The 25,321-nt window shown below is 37.6% G+C and overlaps 1 protein-coding gene across 10 annotated transcripts in view; it reads left to right on the forward strand.

Annotated features, from left to right (window-relative positions):
- Positions 1 to 25,321, forward strand: part of STXBP5L (syntaxin binding protein 5L) — a 493,876-nt gene that overhangs the window by 430,363 nt on the left and 38,192 nt on the right. For all 10 annotated transcript variants that reach the window (XM_055260425.2, XM_055260427.2, XM_063630147.1 and 7 more), the window contains 2 exons: positions 5,017 to 5,187; positions 7,892 to 8,131. In XM_055260425.2, coding sequence (XP_055116400.2) covers positions 5,017 to 5,187; positions 7,892 to 8,131 — 411 coding nt within the window. The remainder of the gene's footprint in view (positions 1 to 5,016; positions 5,188 to 7,891; positions 8,132 to 25,321) is intronic.

The following is a 25,321-nucleotide window of genomic DNA, read 5'->3' on the forward strand; positions in this document are numbered from 1 at the left end:
CTGAGAATGATGGTTTCCAGTTTCATCCATGTCCCTACAAAGGACATGAACTCATCATTTTTTAAGGCTGCATAGTATTCCATGGTGTATATGTGCCACATTTTCTTAATCCAGTCTATCGTTGTTGGACATTTGGGTTGGTTCCAAGTCTTTGCTATTGTGAATAGTGCCGCAATAAACATACATGTGCATGTGTCTTTATAGCAGCATGATTTATAGTCCTTTGGGTATATACTCAGTAATGGGATGGCTGGGTCAAATGGTATTTCTAGTTCTAGATCCCTGAGGAATCGCCACACTGACTTCCACAATGGTTGAACTAGTTTACAGTCCCACCAACAGTGTAAAACTGTTCCTATTTCTCCACATCCTCTCCAGCACCTGTTGTTTCCTGACTTTTTAATGATGGCCATTCTAACTGGTGTGAGATGGTATCTCATTGTGGTTTTGATTTGCATCTCTCTGATGGCCAGTGATGATGAGCACTTTTTCATGTGTTTTTTGGCTGCATACATGTCTTCTTTTGAGAAGTGTCTGTTCATGTCCTTCGCCCACTTTTTGATGGGGTTGTTTGTTTTTTTCTTGTAAATTTGTTTGAGTTCATTGTAGATTCTGGATATTAGCCCTTTGTCAGATGAGTAGGTTGCAAAAATTTTCTCCCATTCTGTAGGTTGCCTGTTCACTCTGATGGTAGTTTCTTTTGCTGTGCAGAAACTCTTTAGTTTAATTAGGTCCCATTTGTCAATTTTGGCTTTTGTTGCCATTGCTTTTGGTGTTTTAGACATGAAGTCCTTGCCCATGCCTATGTCCTGAATGGTATTGTCTAGATTTTCTTCTAGGGTTTTTATGGTTTTAGGTCTAACATGTAAGTCTTTAATCCATCTTGAATTAATTTTTGTATAAGGTATGAGGAAGGGATCCAGTTTCAGCTTTCTACATATGGCTAGCCAGTTTTCCCAGCACCATTTATTAAATAGGGAATCCTTTCCCCATTGCTCGTCTAGACTAGACCAGGCAGAAGAAAGAATTTCTGAACTTGAAGCCAGGTCTTTTGAAATAACCCAATCAGACAAAGGTGGTATGGGGGTGTTGTGGAGGGAGGAAAAGAGGGAGGGAGAAAGAAGAAAGAATGAGAAGGAATTAGGAAAGCCTAGGAGACGTGGGAAACAAGCAAACAAATAATCAGATTTTAGAAGTCGCAGAAAGAGAAAAGAAGGAAAAAGACAGAAAAATACTGCATATTCTAACTTATAAGTGGGAACTAAATAATTTGTACACATGGACACAGAGTGTAGAATAATAGACATTGAAGACTCAGAGGGTGGGAGGGTGGGAGGGGGAGTGAGAGAGGAGAAATTACTTACCAGGTACAGAGTACTTATTCAGATGTGATTCCACTAAAAGCCCAGACTTCATCACTATGCAATATATTCATGTAACAAAATTGCACTTGTACCCTTTAAATTTATACCAAAAAAAGAAAACTTAATGAAATAATAACTGAAAAGTTCCCAAGTCTTGGAAGAGATATAAACATCCAGATATGGAAAGTTCAGTAATCCCCAAATAGATTTAATTTTAAAATGTCCTCTCCAAGGCACATTATAGTCAGAATCCAAAAGGCCTGGATCTCAGTGTGCATTACATGTGCCACTTAAACCCTACTAAATATGTCTTCAAAATTTCCACTCCTTCTGAAATATTTTACCTGACCCTGTAGTCAAATGTTTAAGCATACAGACAGTAAGTGAGCAACTCTGGATTAGAATTCTGCCTCCATGATTATTACATATGTGAAATGAGAAAATTTTCTTATTGATTTTTTCTGAGCTTTAGTTTCTTCATCTGCAAAATCAGGATAATAGAAAAAAACACCGACATTGCAGGATTGTTGTGAAGGTTAAATGAGGTAATGTGTATAAAGTGCCCAGCATTTAAGTGTTTGATAAATGTTAACTCCCATTTTTTAACATGCCAGCCCATTTAAATGGTGAAAACTAATTTTCATCTTTGCACTATCTGCAAGGGAATCCAGGAAATGTACAATCATACCTTTTCAAACTCTGTAATACAGTAAGGCTATATTGTAGTGGATACCAAGTTCTAGTTCTTCATGTTCAATATGGCCAATAAACATGATTTTTCTCCGTGGCACTCTATCTTCATTTCTATGACCAAAGAAACACATTTTAAAATGTATTCTGCATATTGCTGAACTATGAGATGATGTTTCAAATATAATTTGTTAGCATTAAGAAAAATAAAATATACTTTAATGCATTGCCAAGTTTTTAAGTTCTATCAAAACAGAGCCAAACTCACAAGGTCTAAATAAACAGTACTCTTATCTTGGACGTGAGTAGTTTTATACTCTGGAACAAGACTGACAATAGTAATTAACTTTTATTCTGAGTTTACTGTATGCCAGCACATATTCTAGCATTTGACATGTATTGTCACAAAAACTCCAGGTAGGTAATAATATTCCAAATTTACAGAAGAGGCAACTAATGCATGAAGATTTCAGTAATCTATACAACTAGTAAGTGGCAGAACTGAGATTTTATTCCAGGCAGTCTGGCCTGGCCCCAGAACCAATATTCTTTTGTACCCTTCTTAACTGCACAGTAAGATGCTTCTGTTCTTCTAGGGTTTTTATTGTTTTAGGTTTTAGGTTTGAGTCTTTAATCTATCTGGAGTTAATTTTTGTATAAGGTGTAAGGAAGGGGTCCCGTTTCAGTTTTCTGCATATGGCTAGCCAGTTTTCCCAGCACCATTGATTAAATAGGGAATTCTTTCCCCATTGCTTGTTTTTGTCAGGTTTGTCAAAGATCAGATGGTTGTAGATGTGTGGTATTATTTCTGAGGCCTCTGTTGTGTTCCACTGGTCTATATATCTGTTTTGGTACCAGTATCATGCTGTTTTGGTTACTATAGCCTTGTGGTATAGTTTGAAGTCAGGTAGCTTGATGCCTCCAGCTTTGTTTTTTTTTTGCTTAGGATTGTCTTGACTATATGGGCTCTTTTTTGGTTCCATATGAAACTTAAAGTAGCTTTTTGTCTAATTCTGTGAAGAAAGTAGCTTGATGAGAATCGCATTGAATCTATAAATTGCTTTGGGCAGTATGGCCATTTTCACGATGTTGATTCTTCCTATCCATGAGCATGGAATGTTTTCCCATTTGTTTGTGTCCTCTTTTATTTATTTGAGCAGTAGTTTGTAGTTCTCCTTGAAGAGGTGCTTCACATCCCTTGTAAGTTGGATTCCTAGGTATTTTATTCACTTTGAAGCAATTGTGAATGGGAGTTCACTCATGATTTGGCTCTCTGTTTGTCTATTATTGGTGTATAGGAATGCATGTGATTTTTTCACATTGATTTTGTATCCTGAGACTTTGCTGAAGTTGCTTATCAGCTGAAGGAGATTTCGGGCTGAGACCATAGGGTTTTCTAAATATACAATTATATCATCTGCAAACAGAGACAATTTGACTTTCTCTCTTCCTATTTGAATACCCTTTATTTCTTTCTCTTTCCTGATTGCCCTGGCCAGAACTTCCATTCGGGACATAGGCATGGGCAAAGGTTTCATGACTACAACACCAAAAGCAATTGAAACAAAAGCCAACATTGACAAATGGGATCTAATTAAACTAAAGAGCTTCTGTACAGCAAAAGAAACTATCATCAGAGTGAACAGGCAACATACAGAGTAGGAGAAAATTTTTGCAATCTATCCACCTGACAAAGAGCTAATATCTAGAATCTACAAGGAACTTAGAAAAATTTACAAGAATAAAACAGCCCCATCAAAAAGTGGACAAAGGCTGTGAACAGACACTTCTCAAAAGAAGTGGCCAACAAACATGAAAAAAACCTCATCATCACTGGTCATTAGAGAAATGCAAATCAAAACCACAATGAGATACCATCTCAGGCCAGTTAGAATGGCAATAATTAAAAAGTCAGGAAACAACAGATGCTGGAGAGAATGTGGAGAAATAGAAAACTTTTACACTGTTGGTGGGAGGGTAAATTAGTTCAACCATTGTGGAAACAGTGTGGCAATTCCTCAAGTATCTAGAACCAGAAATACCATTTGACCCAGCAATCCCATTATGGGGTATATACCCAAAGGATTATAAATCTTTCTACTATAAAGACACATGCACACATATGTTTACTGAAGCACTATTTACAATAGCAAAGACTTGGAACCAACCCAAATACCCATCAATGATAGACTGGATAAAGAAATGTGGCACATATACAGCATGGAATACTATGCAGACATAAAAAAGAATGAGTTCATGTCCTTTGCAGGGAAATGAATGAAGCTGGAAACCATCATTCTCAACAAACTAACACAGGAACAGAAAACCAAACACCACATGTTCTCATTCATAAGTGGGAGTTAAACAATGAAAACACATGGACACAGGGAGGGGAACATCACACACTGAGGCCTGTTGGGGGGTGGGGGGAAAGGGGAGGGAGAGTATTAGGACAAATACCTAATGCATGTGGGGGTTAAAACCTAGAACACAGGTTGATAGGTACAGCAAACCACCATGGTGCATGTATACTTATGTAACAAACCTGCACATTCTGCACGTGTATCCCAGAACTTAAAGTAAAATTTTTTAAAAAATGCTTCTATTCTATCTTTTTAAACTCCAAGCACTTAAAGTACTTTCATTTTATATTGAAGTTATGCAATAAAAAGTTTAATACTATAATGACAGAATACATGGTAGAGATATAGAATCAATTTTAAGCTATGTTACACAGCCAAAATTTAAAAAAAAAACGAATCTTAATAAATGTCTTTTGAAATTTTTGGCTAACTACTAAAATTATGACTAAGTCTTAAAAGAACAAGGATTTAACTATATTCATGTGGCTTAGAAAATAAAGGAATTGTTGTTCATTTTCATTTGTTAATCTACACACTTGTATTCCTTTGTATTAAGAGTTAATTATTATATATATACTGCCTTCTTCCTCTTGGCACAGACCATGTAAATGGACACTGCACAAGTCCAACTTCTCAGAGTTGCAGTTCTGGAAAACGTCTGTCTAGTGCCGATGTTTCAAAAGTAAATCGCTGGGGTCCTGGAAGACCACCATTTCGAAAGGCCCAGTCAGCAGCCTGCATGGAGATTTCTTTACCAGTTACAACAGAAGGTATGTTAAACATATTAAATTTTTTTGGTACAGTTAAAATTTGGTTTACCATGATAATGGGAACAGAGATATTGGATGGAGATCACATGTGAAAGATATTAAAAAACTACTAGTCACTGAATACCTGAGCACCTGATGGGGCTGTGGCCATAACTCCAACTCCATTCCTCACTCCACCTCCTTCCTCACCTCTAAAACCAGAATGTCTCTGCTTATAGGTAACTACCCCCTCCTTTGTACAAAGGGAGACCTATGCATTAATCTGTTCCCTACCCTCCCCATAATAATTAAGAGTTTATTTCAATCCCAATGGTAAGCTTTTTGGTGTCTCTATCTGTAGATATTTAATGTATTGCAACCTTAATTTCCTCAATTGTCAAATCAATGTGACCAAGAACAAAGGCAAGATATTAAATTCTAAAGTTTGCAATCTTCCTCTTCATATATTTTTAAAAGGAAGGTCTATTTGCTTATTTATGGAATGAGTGTGGGGTGGTGGGGGAGGGGAGTAAATTACAAGAGCTAGAGACCAGAAATTTTTACAGAGGCAAAAGGAATTTTGTAACTTTGCTGCAACTCTCTTATTGATAAGGAACTTTAGAGAGAGAGATAGGAGAAAAAATAATTTTAGGAAGATTTGCTACAGTAATTCTATGCTGTGAAGTAAGTCTCTATTTACTAATCCTGAAAACTTTTGACAGTGATCTATATTGGTCTTCAAATTAAAAAAAATTATATTTAAGTTTTTGGTTTTTTAAATATTATGCTATACTAAATCTGATCCCTTAGATATGCAGATAATGATGTTATTTCTCTAACAGGTGTCTATGAATATCAACTTTGTATGGTGATGAACCATGAATGGAAAAGATTTGGAGCCATATAATATCTAGCATGTTATAAAAAGAAGCAATATGTAATGATTATAAAAGAAGTAGCCCCGTTTTAATTTTTATTTTTTTAAGAGATAGGATCTCATTCTGTTGCTGAGGTTGGATTACAGTGGCATAATCATAGCGCACTGTAGCCTCTAACTCCTGGACTTAAGTGATGCTCCTGCCGCAGCCTCCCAAGCAGCTGGAGGTACAGGTGCACACCACCACATCCAGCTTATTTTTCAGTTTTTGTAGAGATAGTGTCTCACTAAGTTGCCCAGGGTAGTCTTGAACTCCTGGCCTCAAGCACTGGGGTTACAGACAGGCATGAGCCACCACACCCAGCCAGAAGTAGCACTCTCAATCAACTGTAATGAGAGGTGAGAATTTTGAATTTTAGATACTTCTACCTCTAATTTGTCCTGGATTCTGGGAAAATTACTAAACTCTAAGTTTGTCTCCAAATCTGTAAAACATATAACCTCCAAGCTCCCTCTCATCTCTAAATTTTATGACAAACAATTATTTTTATAAATTTACTAAGAGATAAAAAGGAGAAATTAGGAATACTATATTTTGTTTCCTAGAAAAAAAATAGTCTGAGGAACCTATATTTAGCCTCTTTCTATAAAAACGATTATGAGTTACATGTGTACCTATCAAGAGGGAAAAGAGAGTGAAGGCCGTAGAAAGAAAATAATGAAGAACTTGTACTCTGGAGAGATTATAAGAGCAGGACAAGGTTGACAACATTTCACTGAGCTGTATGAGTTTATGCTTATTGGAGTGTGCACATGTACAAGTGTTGATGAGAGGAGAACCTGAAACCATCCTGTTTTTTTTTTTAAGTGAGCTGAAGCACTCTCAGAAAGATTACCACTATCAACAGGATGGCATATAGTCTATACTCTTTGTTTAGCCCTAGGCAGAGTTAGGACTCCATTTGAATTAAAAGTAACAGCCTGAAACCAGTTCAGGGAGATAAAATTTGTATTTTGGCCTTGGTAGAAATGTTAATTTTTACAATTGTAATTACCCCAGATATAGAATATATTTGCCACAGAAGATTTGTGATCCTGATAAGCCCTTTCATGCCAATAGCCACAATATTGTTGTTGGAATTGACAAGAAACTGTTAGGGATACTTCCAACAATTTAGAGGTAGGAGGGAAGCACAATTTAAGTGATGTCAGAAATTCTTGTAACCGTTACTTTTTAGACTAAATCTTTTTTCTACATAAAAGAATTTCAACTAGGCCAGGCGCGGTGGCTCACGCTTGTAATCCCAGCACTTTGGGAGGCCGAGGCGGGCGGATCATGAGGTCAGGAAATCGAGACCACGGTGAAACCCCGTCTCTACTAAAAATACAAAAAATTAGCCGGGCGTGGTGGTGGGCGCCTGTAGTCCCAGCTACTCGAAGAGGCTGAGGCAGGAGAATGGCGTGAACCCGGGAGGCGGAGCTTGCAGTGAGCCGAGATCGCGCCACTGCACTCCAGTCTGGGCGACAGAGCAAGACTCCGTCTCAAAAAAAAAAAAAAAAAAAAAAGAATTTCAACTAACTTGTGAGTTAACGTAGAGAAAGAAAAATGGTGAGCTGGAACTCAGGAGCCTCCAATTCTAGTCCTAGGTCTGCCGAAGCTTATGAATTATACTTCTAGACTTCAGTTTCTCCATCTTCAAAATAAGCTGGTGAACTAGATAAGCTCCCTCCCAGGTCAATTAACAAACAATGAAATTTTACTTCCTCCTCATAATTTTGGTTTTTATATATTAAATCTGATGTTATTGTGGAAATATACTAACAATTTCTGTGGGTTTATTTCCATAGAAAACCGAGAAAATTCCTATAATCGTTCTAGAAGCTCTAGTATCTCCAGTATTGACAAAGATTCTAAAGAAGCAATTACAGCAATATACTTCATGGAATCGTTTGCACGGAAAAATGACCCTACCATCTCTCCTTGTCTGTTCGTTGGAACCAGTCTGGGAATGGTGTTAATCATCTCCTTAAACCTACCATTAGCAGATGAACAAAGGTTTACAGAGCCAGTCATGGTATTGCCAAGTGGTAAGAGTTTGTATTCATTCATTCCTTCTCTGTTACTTTTTCAAATTTAGATATAAGGTATTATAAACATAAATTTGTATTGATTTGGAGCAAAGGTTGAAAGTATTCTGCACAATGGGAACTATTAAGAATTTTATACATCATATACCATCCCAACATTTGTCATACTGTAACTTTCCTTTGGGGTAAAAGAGTACAACCATTTCTTCAGTAGTAAACTGTGGAAGTGCCAACCTGAACAATGACATGGGAAGTAGGTTCCTGAAAAGCACTGAGGAAAACCTTAATGCAAAACTTAAATTTATTTTTAACAAATTGAAGCATTTACCCAAAGTTCCATGTCAGATCAGAGCATGAGTGTTTTTACATCATCCTTGAAGGACTCAGAATAATTAAGCTAGAAGCTATCTGACCCAAGGTGGATTTCTAAAGACTTTTATAACCTTCCCATCTTGTTTCAAAAGCATGCCACACAATTTCTTTCCTTTTCATGCTAGTGCCTAGAGAATTTGACCAATGTTGTAAGTATTGTTGCCAAGCATATGTTGTATTCTCTTCCTCCTTGAATTATCTTTTTTCTTTTTGAAGAAGAGATAAGTATGATTCCTCCTGTTATTCCTAATTTGTTCTTATCACTAATTTTATTGTTTCCCTGTTTCCTATATAAGAAATTTTCAGATAGTTTTTAAGTTAAAAAATTTTGTTACTCTGTAGGATAAGGGTTTTATTTTTAAAGGATATATATTATATAGAAGTTTACAGTTGTGTTTTCTTTAACTAATGTGCTAAGTTCTTATGACAAGATTGTAGGTAGAATAGTCAGTTCTCTACTAATGTGGCAAATTCAGATTTGTGTTTTAAAAGTTAATCGTGGTGATTACTTTATTTTAACATATAGTTCACAATGAAAAATATATTTTACTGTATTCCTAATTATAAAGAAATATACACAATTCTTTTGACTGGTGACTTAGTTGGAGTCAAATCAGTGAGATCATAATGAATTATTAATTATTAATTCAATTCATTCTTTAACTCAGTAAAAGATTATATATATTGGACATCTAATATGTACCAGGCATTCCTCACAAGTTTAAAGGTACAATCGGCTTCCACTGTCACACAAGTTTAAAGCTGTAAGTGAAAGACAATTTCGTAATTAGAAATATTCTAACAAATATGGTTTTCTGTATCACAAGCATAGAAATAAGCAATCCCTGGACTAATAAAGCGGATCTCTCAATATTATAGGGAAATTCTTTGTCATTCTTAGCACATATACTTAGACCAAAAAATGATGACAAAGTACAAAATAAGTACAGATTTAACTTTTGACACTATCTTGTAAATATTTGAAAACTTTTTCTTTATCTATTTAATAAGATTTAATGAGAAGCTATCTTCTCCAAGTCTCTATTCTTTCAAGACTTTAGTTAATAATATATGTCAACGTCAGTTCATTGGCTGGGCACAGTGGCTCATGCCTATAATTCCTGCACTTTGGAAGGTTGAGGGAGGAAGACTACTTGAGGCCAGGAGTCCCAGGCCAGCCTGGGCAACATAGTGAGACCCCTTCACTACCAAAAATTTTTTTAAAATACATATTTTTAAAAAAATTGCTGGGTGCAGTGGCTCACACCTATAATCCCAGCACTTTGGGAGGCCAAGGTAGGAGGATTGCTTGAGCCCAGGAGTTCAAGACCAGTCTGGGCAGCGTAATGAGACCCCATCTCTACAAATAATTTTTAAAAATTAGCCAGGCATGGTGGTGTGTGCCTGAGCCCAGAAGGATGAGCATGCAGTAAGCCATAATCTCACCACTGCACTCCAGCCTGGGTGACAGAGTGAGACTCCATCTCAATAAAAAACAATAAAAAGTTAGTTAATTAATTAAATCAAACATGCCACACTTATACAAGATGTTAATAATAAAGGAAATGACAGAAGGGGTATGTGGGAACTCTTTATACTATCTGTTCAATTTTCTTTAAATCTGAAACTGCTGTTAAAAATACACTCTATTAATTTGTTGAAAAAAGATGTATATAAAGGAGAAAGCCATGAGTCTGGGTTCCCATGTTTGTTCTGTAATTAACCATTACAAGAAAGAAAGTCTACTTGGGAGCCATGATTTATGGCAGTAAAAAGAAAGGAGGGAAAAGATAAAGGTGACAGAAATCTTGTTTAAATTTAAAGTAGAAAATTTTGTGCTTCCTCTTTCAGAGCCTACTTATTGACTATCTGTCCCAGTCTTCACTCTCCTTGCCGTATCTATTTTGTTTCCTATACCCATGAGTCTCTGCCCAAGCTTATGGGAACTATTATGGGTACTGTTTATGTTATTATGGTTGCTGCCATAGCTTATGGGAACCATTAAAGAAGGTTTGGATTTAGGGGCATTTAGCACTTTTCCATTGTCAGTGCTGAAGTGAGTGACATGCTCTCTGACGTTGAATGCATCTTTTTTTTCCTGTAAAAACATTGTTAAATAAACTTTTGTCAGTTGGCCTAGGAAAATTCATGAGTCAAATAGTTTCCTTAGACTTGAAAACAGTCTACTTTGAAATTTATCCACTCATTCAACAAACATTTACCAAGCCCATACCACCGAAGTAAGCACTGGGGATACAATGGTCCCTGTTTTCAGAGACTTGTAGGGAAAAACAAAATTAAACACAAAATTACAATAAAGAAAGTATAATAATGGAAATTACACTAAGAGAAATAAAGAATACCGTGGCAGCATGGCAGGGGGATTTGGGGAAGAGCTCCCTAACAAAGATGACATCTGAAGTGGAAGTTGGACAAGTTTGGGAGGAAGTGTACAGTACTGATGTTTAAGAGTAATTCAGAGGCTGGGCGCAGTGGCTCACAATTGTAATCTCAGCATTTTCTAAGACCAAAGTGGGAGGAATGCTTGAGTCCAGGAGTTCAAGACCAGCCTGGGCAACACTGGGAGACCCTGTCTCTAGAAAAAAAAATTTTTGAAAGAGTAAGTCAGTACAGCGTGAGTAAAAATCTAGAAGTAAGAGAGGACATGGCATAGCTGGAGCCTATAGATAGAATGATACTAAATGAGGATGGAAAAGTAGGCAGAGAATGATGACACAGTGCCTTATAAATCATGTGAAGAAGGAAAAGACTACCTAGTAATTTTTTCAGTACAAAACTTGTGATGCAAAATACTGGGTTTTTTTTAAAGATCTAGTTATTAAATTTTAAAATTTATAAATGTAAAAATCAAAAAGTAAAGGAAAAAATGAAAATTCTGCCACTAGCAAACTTTGTCCCTTCTCTGTCCCCCTCCCCACCCTCATTTCCTCCCCTAGGAATTTTGCTCTCCACTAGCAACTTGGTGAGAAATTTGTTAAAACTCCTCTTAAGTTTTATTTATTTCTACTTAACTCTTTATGCTGCCAACTATAAATTATTCTATAATAATCAGTTCTGCCATACAGAGTACCTAGCATGCTTTGTAACATATATATATATATAATATATATGTGTATATATATAATATATATCTCATAATCAAACTCAAGATTTAAATTCGTGATTAAAGTCAAGATTCTCCAGAATAAATTCATTATCCTTACCCCAGTGGTAGATGCTTTTTCATTGCTATAAAGGAATACCTGAGATTGGGCAACTTATAAAGAAAAGAGGTTTAATTGGCTCACAGCTCTTCAGGCTGTACAGGAATCATGGTGCTGACATTTGTTTAGCTTCTGGTGAGGCCTCAGGAAGCTTCCAATCATGGTGGAAGGCAAAGAGGGAACAGGCACATTACATGGCAAGTGGAAAAGCAAGAGAGAGAGGAGGGAGGTACCACATAATTTTAAATAACTAGATCTTATGTGAACTAGCAGAGAGAGAGAACTCACTAATCACCAAGGAGATGGCGCTAAGCCATTCATGAGGGATCCATCCTCATGATCTAATACGTCCCATTAGGCCCTACCTCTAACATTGGAGATTACATTTCAACATGAGATTTGGAGGGGACAAACATCCAAACCATATCAACTTCCAAACTAGTTATTTTTTAACACTCTTTCATTTCTGTTAGTAGTAGAATATTAACAGAAATGTAATAGCCGTCATACTACCTAAATAGCCTCCATAACTTCAATTTTTTTCTTCTGATCCCTTATATTCACTGCCATCACACTGGTCATATACCAGTATTATTTTCATCATTGAATTTTCACTTTCGGACCTACCCTGTCTACTCTGGAGTTGTCCCAGCCTTACTCCCTAAGTCAAACTTATTTTCCAGCATTCAATTCCATTAAAGTCCACTTCTCCATTGAAGAACTAGTAAAGTAATTTATATAAATATGAAAATGGGTTAATGTGCTTTCTTATAATATAAAACTGGTTAACAGGCTTTGTCTGGAAATTAATTGAAATTAAAATGATATTATTTTTAATCCTAAGTCTAAACCTTGATGAAAAACTTTATTAAAGTATTATTTAGTTAAGATCTTTTGATATAAGATGGGTATATTTCAAATATACTGATGAAATTCATGCATTTTATCTCTTCTAAACTGCAATAAGAACTAATACAATAATAGCATAGTAAAATCAAACATAATCATTATATTTGACTGAACAAGAATAATAAAGGCCTCATACACAATAGTCAACATATATACTCCCCATTTATAGGTTTCAATATTTAGCACCTTTTGGAGTTACCAGTATCTCTTATTCTATTTCATATGTTCATGTGTACCCATTGTTTAGCTCCAACTTATAAGTGAGAACATGTAGTTTTTGACTTTCTGAGTCATTTTATTTAGGATAACAGCCTCCAGCTGCATTCACATTGCTGCAAAGGGCAATAATTTCATTATTTATTTATTTATTTTATTATACTTTAAGTTCTAGGGTACATGTGTACGCTGTGCAGGTTTGATACATAGGTATACACGTGCCATATTGGTTTGCTGCACCCATCAACTCATCATTTACATTAGGTATTTCTCCTAACGCTATCCCTCCCCCAGGTCCCCACCCCCTGACAGGCCCCAGTGTGTGATGTTCCCCGCCCTGTGTCCAAGTGATCTCATTGTTCAATTCCCACCTATGAGTGAGAATATGCAGTGTTTGGTTTTCTGTCCTTGTGATAGTTTGCTGAGAATGATGGTTTCCAGCTTCATCTATGTCCCTGCAAAGGACATGAACTCATCCTTTTTTATGGCTGCATAGTATTCCATGGTGTATATGTGCCAAATTTTCTTAATCCAGTCTGTCACCAATGGACATTTGGGTTGGTTCCAAGTCTTTGTTATTGCGAATAGTGCTGCAATAAACATACGTGTACATGCATCTTTATAGAAGCATGATTTATAATCCTTTGTGTATATACCCAGTAATGGGATTGCTGGGTCAAATGGTAATTCTAGTTGCAGAACCTTGAGGAATTGCCACACTGTCTTCCATAATGGTTGAACTAATTTACAGTCCCACGAACAGTGTAAAAGCATTCCTATTTTTCCACATCCTCTCTAGCATCTGTTGTTTCCTGACTTTTTAATGACTGCCATTCTAACTGGTGTGAGATGGTATCTCATTGTGGTTTTGATTTGCGTTTCTCTCATGACCAGTGATGATGAGCATTTTTTCATGTGTCTGTTGGCTGCATAGATGTCTTCTTTTGAGAAGTGTCTGTTCAAATCCTTTGCCCACTTTTTGATGGGGTTCCTTATTTTTTTTAGTGTAAATTTGTTTGAGTTCTTTGTAGATTCTGGATATTAGCCCTTTGTCAGATGAGTAGATTGCAAAAATTTTCTCCCATTCTGTAGGTTGCCTGTTCATTCTGATGGCACTTTCTTTTGCTGGACAGAAGGTCTTTAGTTTAATTAGATCCCATTTGTCTATTTTGGCTTTTGTTGCCATTGCTTTTGGTGTTTTAGTCATGAAGTCCTTGCCCATGCCTATGTCCTGAATGGTATTGCCTAGGTTTTCTTCTAGGGTTTTTATGGTTTTAGGTCTAACATGTAAGTCTTTAATCCATCTTGAATTAATTTTTGTATAAGGTGTAAGAAAGGATCCAGTTTCAGCTTTCCACATATTGCTAGCCAGTTTTCCCAGCACCATTTATTAAATAGGGAATCGTTTCCCCATTTCTTGTTTTTGTCAGGTTTGTCAAAGATCAGATGGTTGTAGATGTGTGGTGTTATTTCTGAGGCCTCTGTTCTGTCCCATCAGTTTATATCTCTGTTTTGTTACCAGTACCATGCTGTTTTGGTTACTGTAGCCTTGTAGTATAGTTTGAAGTCAGGAAGCTTGATGCCTCCAGCTTTGTTCTTTTTGCTTAGGATTGTCTTGGCAATGCGGGCTCTTTTTTGGTTCCATATGAACTTTAAAGTAGTTTTTTCCAATTCTGTGAAGAAAGTCATTGGTAGCTTGATAGGGATGGCATTGAATCTATAAATTACCTTGGGCAGTATGGCCATTTTCATGATATTGATTCTTCCTATCCATGAGCATGGAATATTCTTCCATTTGTTTGTGTCCTTTTTTATTTCCTTGAGCAGTGATTTGTAGTGCTCCTTGAAGAGGTCCTTCACATCCCTTGTAAGTTGGATTCCTAGGTATTCTCTTTGTAGCAATTGTGAATGGGAGTTCACTCATGATTTGGCTCTCTGTTTGTCTGTTATTGCTGTATAGGGATGTCTGTGATTTTTGCACGTTGATTTTGTGTCCTGAGACTTTGCTGAAGTTGCTTATCAGCTTGAGATTTTGGGCTGAGACGACGGGGTTTTCTAAATATACAATCATGTCATTTGAAAATAGAGACAATTTGACTTCCTTTTTTCCTAATTGAATACCCCTTATTTCTTTCTCTTGCCTGATTGCCCTGGCCAGAACTTCCAACACCATGTTGAATAGGAGTGGTGAGAGAGGGCATCCTTGTCTTGTGCCAGAAACGGAATGCTTCCAGTTTTTGCCCAGTCAGCATGATATTGGCTGTGGGTTTGTCATAGATAGGTCTTATTATTTTGAGATACGTTCCATCAATACCTAGTTTATTGAGAGTTTTTAGCCTGAAGGGCTGTTGAATTTTGTCAAAGGCCTTTTCTGCATCTGTTGAGATAACCATGTGGTTTTTGTCATTGGTTCTGTTTATGTGATGGATTACGTTTATTGATTTCTGTATGTTGAACCAGCCTTGCATCCCAGGGAGGAAGCCAACTTGATCGTGGTGGATAAGCTTTTCAGTGTGCTGCTGGATTCGTTTGTCAGTATTTTATTGATTTTCACATGGATGTTCATCACAGATATTGGTCTAAAATTCTCTTTTTTGTTGTGTCTCTGCCAGGCTTTGGTATCAGGATGATGTGGGCCTCATAAAATGAATTTGAGAGGATTCCCTCTTTTTCTATTGATTGGAATACTTTGAGAAGGAATGGCACCAGCTTCTCTTTGTGCCTCTGGTAGAATACAGCTATGAATCCATCTGGTCCTGGACTTCTTTTGGTTGGTAGGCTTTTAATTATTGCCTCAATCTCAGAGCCTGTTATTGGTCTATTCAGAGATTCAACTTCTACTTGGTTTAGTCTTGGGAGGGTGTATGTGTCCAGGAATTTATCTGTTTCTTCTAGATTTTCTAGTTTATTTGTGTAGAGGTGTTTATAGTATTCTCTGATGGTAGTTTGTATTTCTGTGGGATGAGTGGTGATATCCCTTTTATCATTTTTATTGCATCTATTTGATTCTTCTCTCTTTTCTTCTTTATTAGTCTTGCTAGTTGTCTATCAATTTTGTTGATCTTTTCAAAAAACCAGCTTCTGGATTCATTGATTTTTTGAAAGGTTTTTTGTGTCTCTGTCTCTTTCAGTTCTGCTCCGATCTTAGTTATTTCTTGCCTTCTGATAGCTTTTGAATTTGTTTGCTCTTGCATCTCTAGTTCTTTAAATTGTGATGTGAGGGTGTCAATTTTAGATCTCTCCTGCTTTCTCTTATGGGCATTTAGTGCTATACATTTCCTTCTACACACTGCTTTAAATGTGTCCCAGAGATTCTGGTACATTGTGTCTTTGTTCTCATTGGTTTCAAAGAACATCTTTATTTCTGCCTTCATTTTGTTATTTACCCAGTAGTCATTCAGGAGCAAGTTGTTCAGTTTCCATGTAGTTGTGTGGTTTTTAGTGAGTTTCTTAATCCTGAGTTCTAGTTTGATTGCACTGTGGTCTGAGAGACAGTTTGTTGTGATTTGTGTTCTTTTACATTTACTGAGGAATGCTTTACTTCCAATTATGTGGTCAATTTTGGAACAAGTTTGATGTGGTGCTGAGAAGAATGTATATTCTGTTGATTTGGGATGGAATGTTCTGTAGATGTCTATTAGGTCTGCTTGTTGCAGAGCTGAGTTCAAGTCCTGGATATCCTTGTTAACCTTCTGTCTCTTGGATCTGTCTAATATTGACAGTGGGGTGTTAAATTCTCCCATTATTATTGTGTGGGAGTTTAAGTCTCTTTCTATGTTTCTAAGGACTTGCTTTATGAATCTGGGTGCTCCCATATTGGGTTCATATATATTCAGGAAAGTTAGCTCTTCTTGTTGAGTTGATCCCTTTACCATTATGTAGTGGCCTTCTTTGTCTCTTTTGACCTTTGTTGTTGTAAAGTCTGTTTTATCAGAGACTAGGATTGCAATCTCTGCTCTTTTTTTGCTTTCTATTTGCTTGGTAGATCTTCCTCCATCCCTTTACTTTGAGCCTCATGTGCATCTTTGCATGTGAGATGGGTCTCCTGAATATAGTACACTGATGGGTCTTAACTCTTCATCCAATTTGCGTCTTTGTCTTTTAATTTGGGCATTTAGCCCATCTACATTTAAGGTTAATATTGTTATGTGTGAATTTGATCCTGTCATTATGATGTTAGCCGGTTATTTTGCCTGTTAATTGATTCAGTTTCTTCATAGCATCAATGGTCTTTACAATTTGGCATGTTTTTGCAGTGGCTGCTACCGGTTGTTTCTTTCCATGTTTAGTGATTCTTTCAGAAGCTCTTGTATGGCAAGCCTAGTGGTGACAAAATCTCTCAGTATTTGCTTATCTGTAAAGGATTTTATTTCTCCTTCACTTATGAAGCTTAGTTTGGATATGAAATTCTGGGTTGAAAATTCTTTTCTTTAAGAATGTTGAATATTGGCCCCCACTCTCTTCTGGTTTGTAGAGTTTCTGCCAAGAGATCCACTGTTAGTTTGTTGGGCTTCCATTCGTGGGTAACTCAACCTTTCTCTCTGGCTGCCCTTAACATTTTTTCCTTTATTTCAACCTTGGTGAATCTGACAATTGTGTGTCTCGGGGTTGCTCTTCTCGAGGAGTATCTTTGTGATGTTCTCATATTTCCTGAATTTGAATGTTGGCCTGCCTTGCTAAGTTGGGGAAGTTCTCCTGGATAATATCCTGAAGAGTGTTTTCCAGCTTGGTTCCATTCTCCCCATCACTTTCAGGTACACCAATCAGACGTAGATTTGGTCTTTTCACATAGTCCCATATTTCTTGGAGGCTTTGTTCATTTCTTTTTACTTTTCTTTCTCTACCTTGTTTTCTCACTTTATTTCATTAATTTGATCTTCCATCACTGATAGATACCCTTTCTTCCCCTTGATCGAATCAGCTATTGAAGCTTGTGCATGTGTCATGGAGTTCTCGTGCCATGGTTTTAGCTCCATCAGGTCATTTAAGGTCTTCTCTACACTGTTTATTCTAGTTAGCCATTTGTCTAATCTTTTTTCAAGCTTTTTAGCTTCCTTGCAATGGGTTTGAGTATCCTCCTTTAGCTTGGAGAAGTTTCTTATTACCGACCTTCTGAAGCCTGCTTCTGTCAACTTATCAAAGTCATTCTCTGTCCAGCTTTGCTCTGTTGCTGGTGAGGAGCTGTGATGCTTTGGAAGAGAAGAGGCGCTCTGATTTTTGAATTTTCAGCTTTTCTGCTCTGGTTTCTCCCCATCTTTGTGGTTTTATCTACCTTTGGTCTTTGATGTTGGTGACCTAGAGATGGGATTTTAGTATAGATGACCTTTTTGTTTATGTTGATGCTATTCCTATCTATTTGTTAGTTTTCCTTCTAACAATCAGGTCCCTCAGCTGCAGGTCTGTTGGAGTTTGCTGGAGGCCCACTCCAGACCCTGTTTGCCTTGGTATCACCAGCAAAGGCTGCAGAACAACAAATATTGCTGCCTGATCCTTCCCCTGGAAGCTTTGTCCCAGAGGGGCAGCTGCCTATATGAGGTGCCTGTCTGCCCCTACTGGGAGGTGTCTCCCAGTTAGTCTACATGGGGGTCAGGGACCCACTTGAAGGGGCAGTCTGTCTTCTCAGAGCTCAAACACTATGCTGGGAGAACCACTTCTCTCTTCAGAGCTGTCAGACAGGGACGTTTGAGTCTGCAGAAGTTGTCTGCTGTCTTTCGTTCAGCTACGCCCTGCCCACAGAAGTGGAGTCTAGAGACAGTAGGCCTTGTTGAGCTGCGGTTGGCTCCACCTAGTTTGAGTTTCCCGGCCACTTTGTTTACCTACTCAAGCCTCAGCAATGGCAGACACCCCTCCCCAGCCAGGCTGCCGACTTGCAGATCAATCTCAGACTGCTGTGCTAGCAGTGAGCAAGGCTCCATGGGCGTGGGACCCACCAAGCCAGGCATGGGAGAGAATCACATTGTTTGCCAGTTGCTATGACCTTGGGAAAAGTGCAGTATTTGAGCAGGAGTGCCCTGTTTTTCCAGGCAGTCAGTCATATCTTCCCTTGGCTAGGAAAGGGAAATCCCCCAACCCCTTGCGCTTCCCAGGTAAGGTGACAATGCCCTGCCCTGCTTCAGCTCACCCTCCATGGGCTGCACCCACTGTCCAACCAGTCCCAATGAGATGAACCAGTTACCTCAGTTAGAATGCAGAAATCACCCATCTTCTGAGTTGATCAAGCTGGAAGCTGCAGACGAGAGCTGTTCCTATTCAGCCATCTTGGAACACCCCCCCCCCCCAGTCTTTACATGTTTTTATATAGCAATTGAAAGGAATCCTTGGCATTTAGATCTTCCATTCCCCACCTCCACCATTCTTTTCCAGCCTTATAGTCTTTGACCTTTCACTACATATCCTGGGCCCTAGATAAACCAAACTCCTTGTCATTCACTTAATAAGCCCAGTGTGTAGTCAAGTATAAAGCAGTGATTTCATTTTATTATGACTGAGTAGTATTTCATGGCATATATATATGTATGTATCACATTATTAATCCAATTGCCCATTGATAGACACTTAGGTTGATCCCATGACTTTGCTATTGTAAATAGTGCTGCAATAAACATACACGTGCTTGTGTCTTTTTGATATGATTATTTCTTTTCTTTTGTGTAAATAGCAGGAGTGGGATCACTTGATCAAAGGTAGTTCTATTTTTAGTTATTTGAGACATCTCCATATTGCTTTCCATAGAAGTTGTACTAAATTAATTCCCACCAATGCTGTATAAGCGTTCCCTTTTCTTTGCATCTTTGCCAAAGTCTATTTTTTTTTTTTATTAATAGCCATTCTGACTGGTGTAAGATGGTATCTTATTATGGTTTTATTTTCATTTCTCTCATGATTAATGATGTTGAGCATTTTTTTTTTGTTTCTTGGCCATTTGTATGTGTTGTTTTGAAAAGTGCCTGTTCATGTATTTTGCTTACTTTTTAATGGGGTTATTTGTGTTTTCCTTTTTGAATTGCTTGAGTTCCTTGCAGATTCTGGGTATTAGCCCATTGTCAGATGCATCGCTGGCAAATATTTTTCCCATTCCTCAAGTTGTTTATTCACTCTGTTGTTTATTTCTTTTTCTGTGCATAAGCTTTTCAGTTAAGTCCTATTTGTCTATTTTTAGTTTTGCCACATTTGCTTTTGAGGTCTTAGTCATGAATTCTTCACCTAAGCCAATGTCCACACAAGAGTTTTTGCTAGGTTTCCTTCTAGCATTTTTATAGTTTCAGGTCTTACATTTGAATCTATAATTCACCTTGAGTTACTTTTTGTGTATGTTGAGAGATATGTGTCCAGTTTTATTCTTCTGCATACGGTTACACAATTTTTACAGAACCATTTATTAAATAAGATGTTCTTTTCTCAGTGGATGCTTTTGTTGACTTTCTCAAAGATCAGTTAGTTGTAGGTATATAGTTTTATTTCTGGGTCTTCTATTCTCTTCCATTTAATCTATCTATCTTTATACCAGTACTCTGCTGTTTTGGTTATTATAGCCTTGTAGTATAATTTGAAGTCAGGCAATGTAGTATAATTTGAAGTCAGGCAACGTGCAGCTTCATTCTTTTTGCTTAGGATTTCTTTGGCTATTCAGACTGTTTCGGTTCCATATGAATTTTAGTATTTTTTTTTCTAATACTGTGAAGAATGCTGTTGGCAAATTGATAGGAATTGTGTTGAATCTGTAGCTTGTTTTGGGCAGTATGGTCATTTTAATGATATTGATTCTTCCAATCTATGACTATGGGATGTTTTTTCATTTGTTTGTGTCATCTCGATTTCTTTCACTAGTGTTTTTTAAATTTTGCATGTAGCGATCTTTCACCTCCTTGATTAATGTATTCCTAGGTATTTTTAATAGCTATTATAAATGGGATTGAGTTCTTCTTTTTGTTCTCAGCTTGATCATTATTAGTGTATAAAAGTGGTACTGATTTTTATACATTGATTTTTATATACTGAAACTTTGCTGAAGTCATTTATCAAATCTAGGAGTCTTTTGAAGGAGTCTTTAGGGTTTTCTAGTTATAAGATCATATAATCAGTGAACAGCAATAATTTGACTTCCTTTTTTCCAATTTGAATGCCTTTTTTTTTCTCTTGCCTGATTGCTCTGGTTAGGACTTCCAGTACCATGTTGCATAGGAGTGGTGAAAGTATACATCCTTATCTTGTTCCAGTTTTTAGGGGGAATGCTTTCAACATTTCCCTGTTCAGTATGATGTTGGCTATGGGTTTGTCATATATGACTTTTATTATTTTGAAGCATATTCTTTCTATGTCTAGTTTGTTGAGGGTTTTTTTTTTTTTGAGACAGAGTCTCGTTCTGTTGCCCAGGCTAGAGTGCAGTGGCACGAGCTCAGCTCACTGCAAGCTCCACCTCCTGGGTTCAGGCCATTCTCCTGCCTCAGCCTCCCGAGTAGCTGGGACTACAGGCACCCGCCACCACGCCTGGCTAATTTTTTGTATTTTTTCAGTAGAGACGGGGTTTCACCATGTGAGCCAGGATGGTCTTGATCTCCTGACCTCGTGATCCACCCGCCTCGGCCTCCCAAAGTGCTGGGATTACAGGCTGTTGAGGGTTTTAAAGGATTTTTAGATTTTTAAAATTCACTGAAGAAAAATGAAATTCCCTTCAGGTACTATCAAAAACAAAACTTCACTTACCCTTCTGTCATTTGTTAGTGGCATGAATTCAGACTTTTGCCAGAATAGGGCCCTTCTTATACAGACAGATGAAAAAAAATCTATTATCATTCTTTGTGAAAATTCAATGAACTAGATACATAGTTCTTTTCCTAATAGAGCAGAAATAGTAAGTAACCCTTTAGATGTGTGACTGGCAAACATTGAAAGACTGTCAATTATACACATCCTTACTTGGGCATGCAGTTTTGAGGTATTTACAATTTTACATCTTTTTTCAGGCTAAACCAAACCGAAAACAAAACAAAACTCTTCTATTTCACATAAGAAAAGTCTGAAACAGAAGAAATAATCTTGGACTGTGGAAATATAAATTCAAAATGATGAAAATTTTTTCAAACAAATAGGAAATTAAAAATTATGACTTTTAATTAAGGCTGAGTTTTCCAAAAGCATAGTCTTGCAGATGAGTATGATACATACGTTAAATTGTTTCTGCTAAAGCTTTAGCCATTAATAAAATATTCTTGCATTTTTTCTGGTCAGGTTCAATTTTGTTTACAAATAGGTTTTTGAGGGCAGTATGCCTCAATTATGGGAGCAGATTTATTGTGGTAAATACTGAGATCAGAAAGCATATGTAACTGCATCATAGAGTGATTACATCTAGGCATTATTGCCAGCCAAGGTTGATAAATATGCCCAATAAGTATAATTGTTCTCTGTGTCAGCCCTTGTTGAAGGAATACTCACGGCAGTGGTGATACCGCTATCATAGCTACCATTAAATTACTCATTGTGAGTGGTTGTCCCGCTTTCCTCAGGTTTTCTTCCACCATCTGTGACAGCTTCTTGATCTGTCCCCAGGTGGGTGGCTGTGTTCAGTGGGTGTTGCTCGTGACAGTTGGTGTCCTCCTTAGCATCAGTCAAGACATGGCTGCAACCAGGGGATCCTCGGGATCCTCCCAGAATCTCTTCCTCGGCATCTGGCTCATGAAAAGGTTTCAGGTGTCTTGATGGTATCCAAATCAGCTGTTGATTTTGGCCTGGAGAAACACAAGCATAACCTCCACCCCAAGTTATTATTTTACCTATTTCCCAAATTTTTGTTATCAGATTTCCCTGCCAAATCAGTTGTTCTGCTTCTGTCTTTGCAGCTGGTTTCTGTAGATGCTGTTCAGCTGCTGATAACATCTGGCCTTTGGGCAGGCTCAAAAAATTTAAAGTTAATAATGCTAGATTCAGTTGTATCTGCAGTGTTCCATATTCTCTATTTTCCCCTTTCTGCTTTTTGCAACTGCTGTTTTAGGGAAAGATTCATTCTTTCCATTATGGCTTGTCCTTGAGAATTGTATGAGATACCAGTAATGTGTTTAATATTCCACATAGAGAAAAAAGTAGCTAGAGCTTGGCTAGTATAGCCTGGGGCATTATCTGTTTTAGTAGAGGCTGGAATGCCCATCACCGCAAAACACTGCAAAAGGTGACATTTAACACAGGCAGAAGACTCTCCTGACTGGCATGTAGCCCAGACAAAGTGAAAAAAGGTGTCCACACATACATGTACATAAGCTAGTCTCCCAAACGAGGGAATATGTGTGACATCCATTTGCCAAAGAGAGTTAGGTTCCAATCCTCGAGGATTAACTCCTCTTGTAAAAGATGAAGAATGTACCATTTGGTAAGTTGGGCATCGCTGGATAATATTTTTAGCTTCTTTCCAGGTAATGCTGTATCTGCATTTGAGACCAGAGGCATTAGCATGGGTTAAATTGTGAAAAAGATTCTAGCATTAGATATTGCATTAGCAACTAGGCGATCAGCCATTTGATTCCCTTCAGTCAAAGGTCCTGGAAGAGGTGTATAAGCCCTAATGTGAGTGATGTAAAAAGGGTGCATTCTACTTCTAACTGCTGTTTGCAATTGGGTAAATAAAGTCATCGGTTGTTCATCTGTATGAAATTGTAACTGAGCATTTTCAATTAACTGTGTGGAATGAACCACATATGAAGAATCAGAAATCACATTAATAGGCATATCAAAAGCAATCAATACCTCAATTACAGCTACAAGCTCCACTTTTTGAGCTGAAGTATAGGATGTCTGGAAAACTTTACTTTTTGATCCAGAATAAGAAGCTTTACCATTACTAGACCCATCTGTGAAACAATGAAAATGCTTAGCAGGCTGCAGGTTGTTTACTGCAGGAATTGTAAATGCAAACCATTCACAGTATTGCTCAGCTAAGGGGATAGTAAAGAAACAGTCTTTTAAATCTATGACTATTAGAGGCCAATTTTTAGGAATTATAGCAGGAGAAGGCAATCCTGGCTGTAATGCTCCCATAGGTTGTATAACTGAATAGATGGCTCTTAAGTCGGTTAACATTCTCCATTTACCTGATTTTTTCTTAATTAAGAAAACTGGAGAATTCCAAGGCGAAAATGTTGGAGCTATGTGCCCATTTTCTAATTGTTCAGTAACTAATTTCTCTAAAGCCTCCAGTTTCTCTTTATTTAGTGGCCATTGTTCTATCCAAATTGGCTTATCTGTTAACCATTTTAAAGGTATAGGTTCTGAAGGCTTAACAATGGCCACTATCAAGAATGATATCCTAATCTTTGGTGGGAACATTGTCTTTCCATTTGAAGTGGTTCTTCCAAACCTTGCAGATTTTTTTCTAGTCCCATACCAGGGACATACCCCATTTCATGCATTATATGTTGACTTAAAGGCTATATAATTGTTCTGGAATTAGAACTTGTGCTCCCCATTGGTGTAATAAATCTCTTCCCCATAAATTTATAGGTACAGAGGTTATAATTGGTTGAATAGTCCCAGGTTGTCCATTGGGCCCTTCACAATGCAAAATATAACTACTTTGATATACATCAGGGGCTTTACCAACTCCAACTATGTTAAATTGAGCAGATTGAATTGGCCACGCAGACGGCCAGTGCTGTAGAGAAATGATTGAAATGTCCACTCCTGTATCTACCAAACCTTTAAATTTCTTTCCCTGAATAGTTATTTCACAGGTAGGACATTCATCAGTAATTTGATTTACCCAATAAGCTGCTTTGCCTTGTTTATTCGTACTTCCAAATCCTCCTGTTCGTTTAATTTTACTTTTTCCCATTCCCCCATACGGCACAATCAGGAGCTGTGCTATGTGCTCTCCTGGCTCTGCTTTCCAGGGAACAGAAGTAGATATAACAATTTGAATTTCCCCATTGTCATCTGAATCAATGACTCCTGTATGTATTTGTACCCCTTTTAAACTTAAACTAGACCTTTCTAAAAGTAATCCTATTGTCCCCGCTGGCAAGGATCCACAGACTCTGTTGGGACCTTTTGTGGGGGTTCCCCAGGCAGAAGGCTCACAGCTTTTGTGCAGCATAAATCTACTGCAGCACTACCGGCTGTGGCGGGGCACAGACATTGTACAGGGGTGAGGGAATGGCCTGAGCTGGAAATGCCCCAGTTTAGAACAGCGCCCAGGACAGGCCCCTCATGGCGTTTCCCGAAATCGGGTTCCCATCTTTATCAAACCTAGAGTGACACTGCTTAGCCCAATGTTTTCCTTTTTTACATTTTAGACATATTTCAGGCTCAGCAATTTTCTTTTTTCCCTTATTTGGTGGCCTGACTTGCTGATGTTTTCTACATTCTTTTTTAGTAGAACCACGCTTCCCACAGTTAAAACAAGCTCCAGGAAATGAGTATTTCCTTTATCCACTCTCAGTCCTGCCATTGCCTGTGCCAACAAAGTAGCTTTATGCAGATT

This window comes from Symphalangus syndactylus, chromosome 21 (assembly GCF_028878055.3).
Source record: "Symphalangus syndactylus isolate Jambi chromosome 21, NHGRI_mSymSyn1-v2.1_pri, whole genome shotgun sequence".
Lineage (NCBI taxonomy): Eukaryota > Metazoa > Chordata > Mammalia > Primates > Hylobatidae > Symphalangus > Symphalangus syndactylus.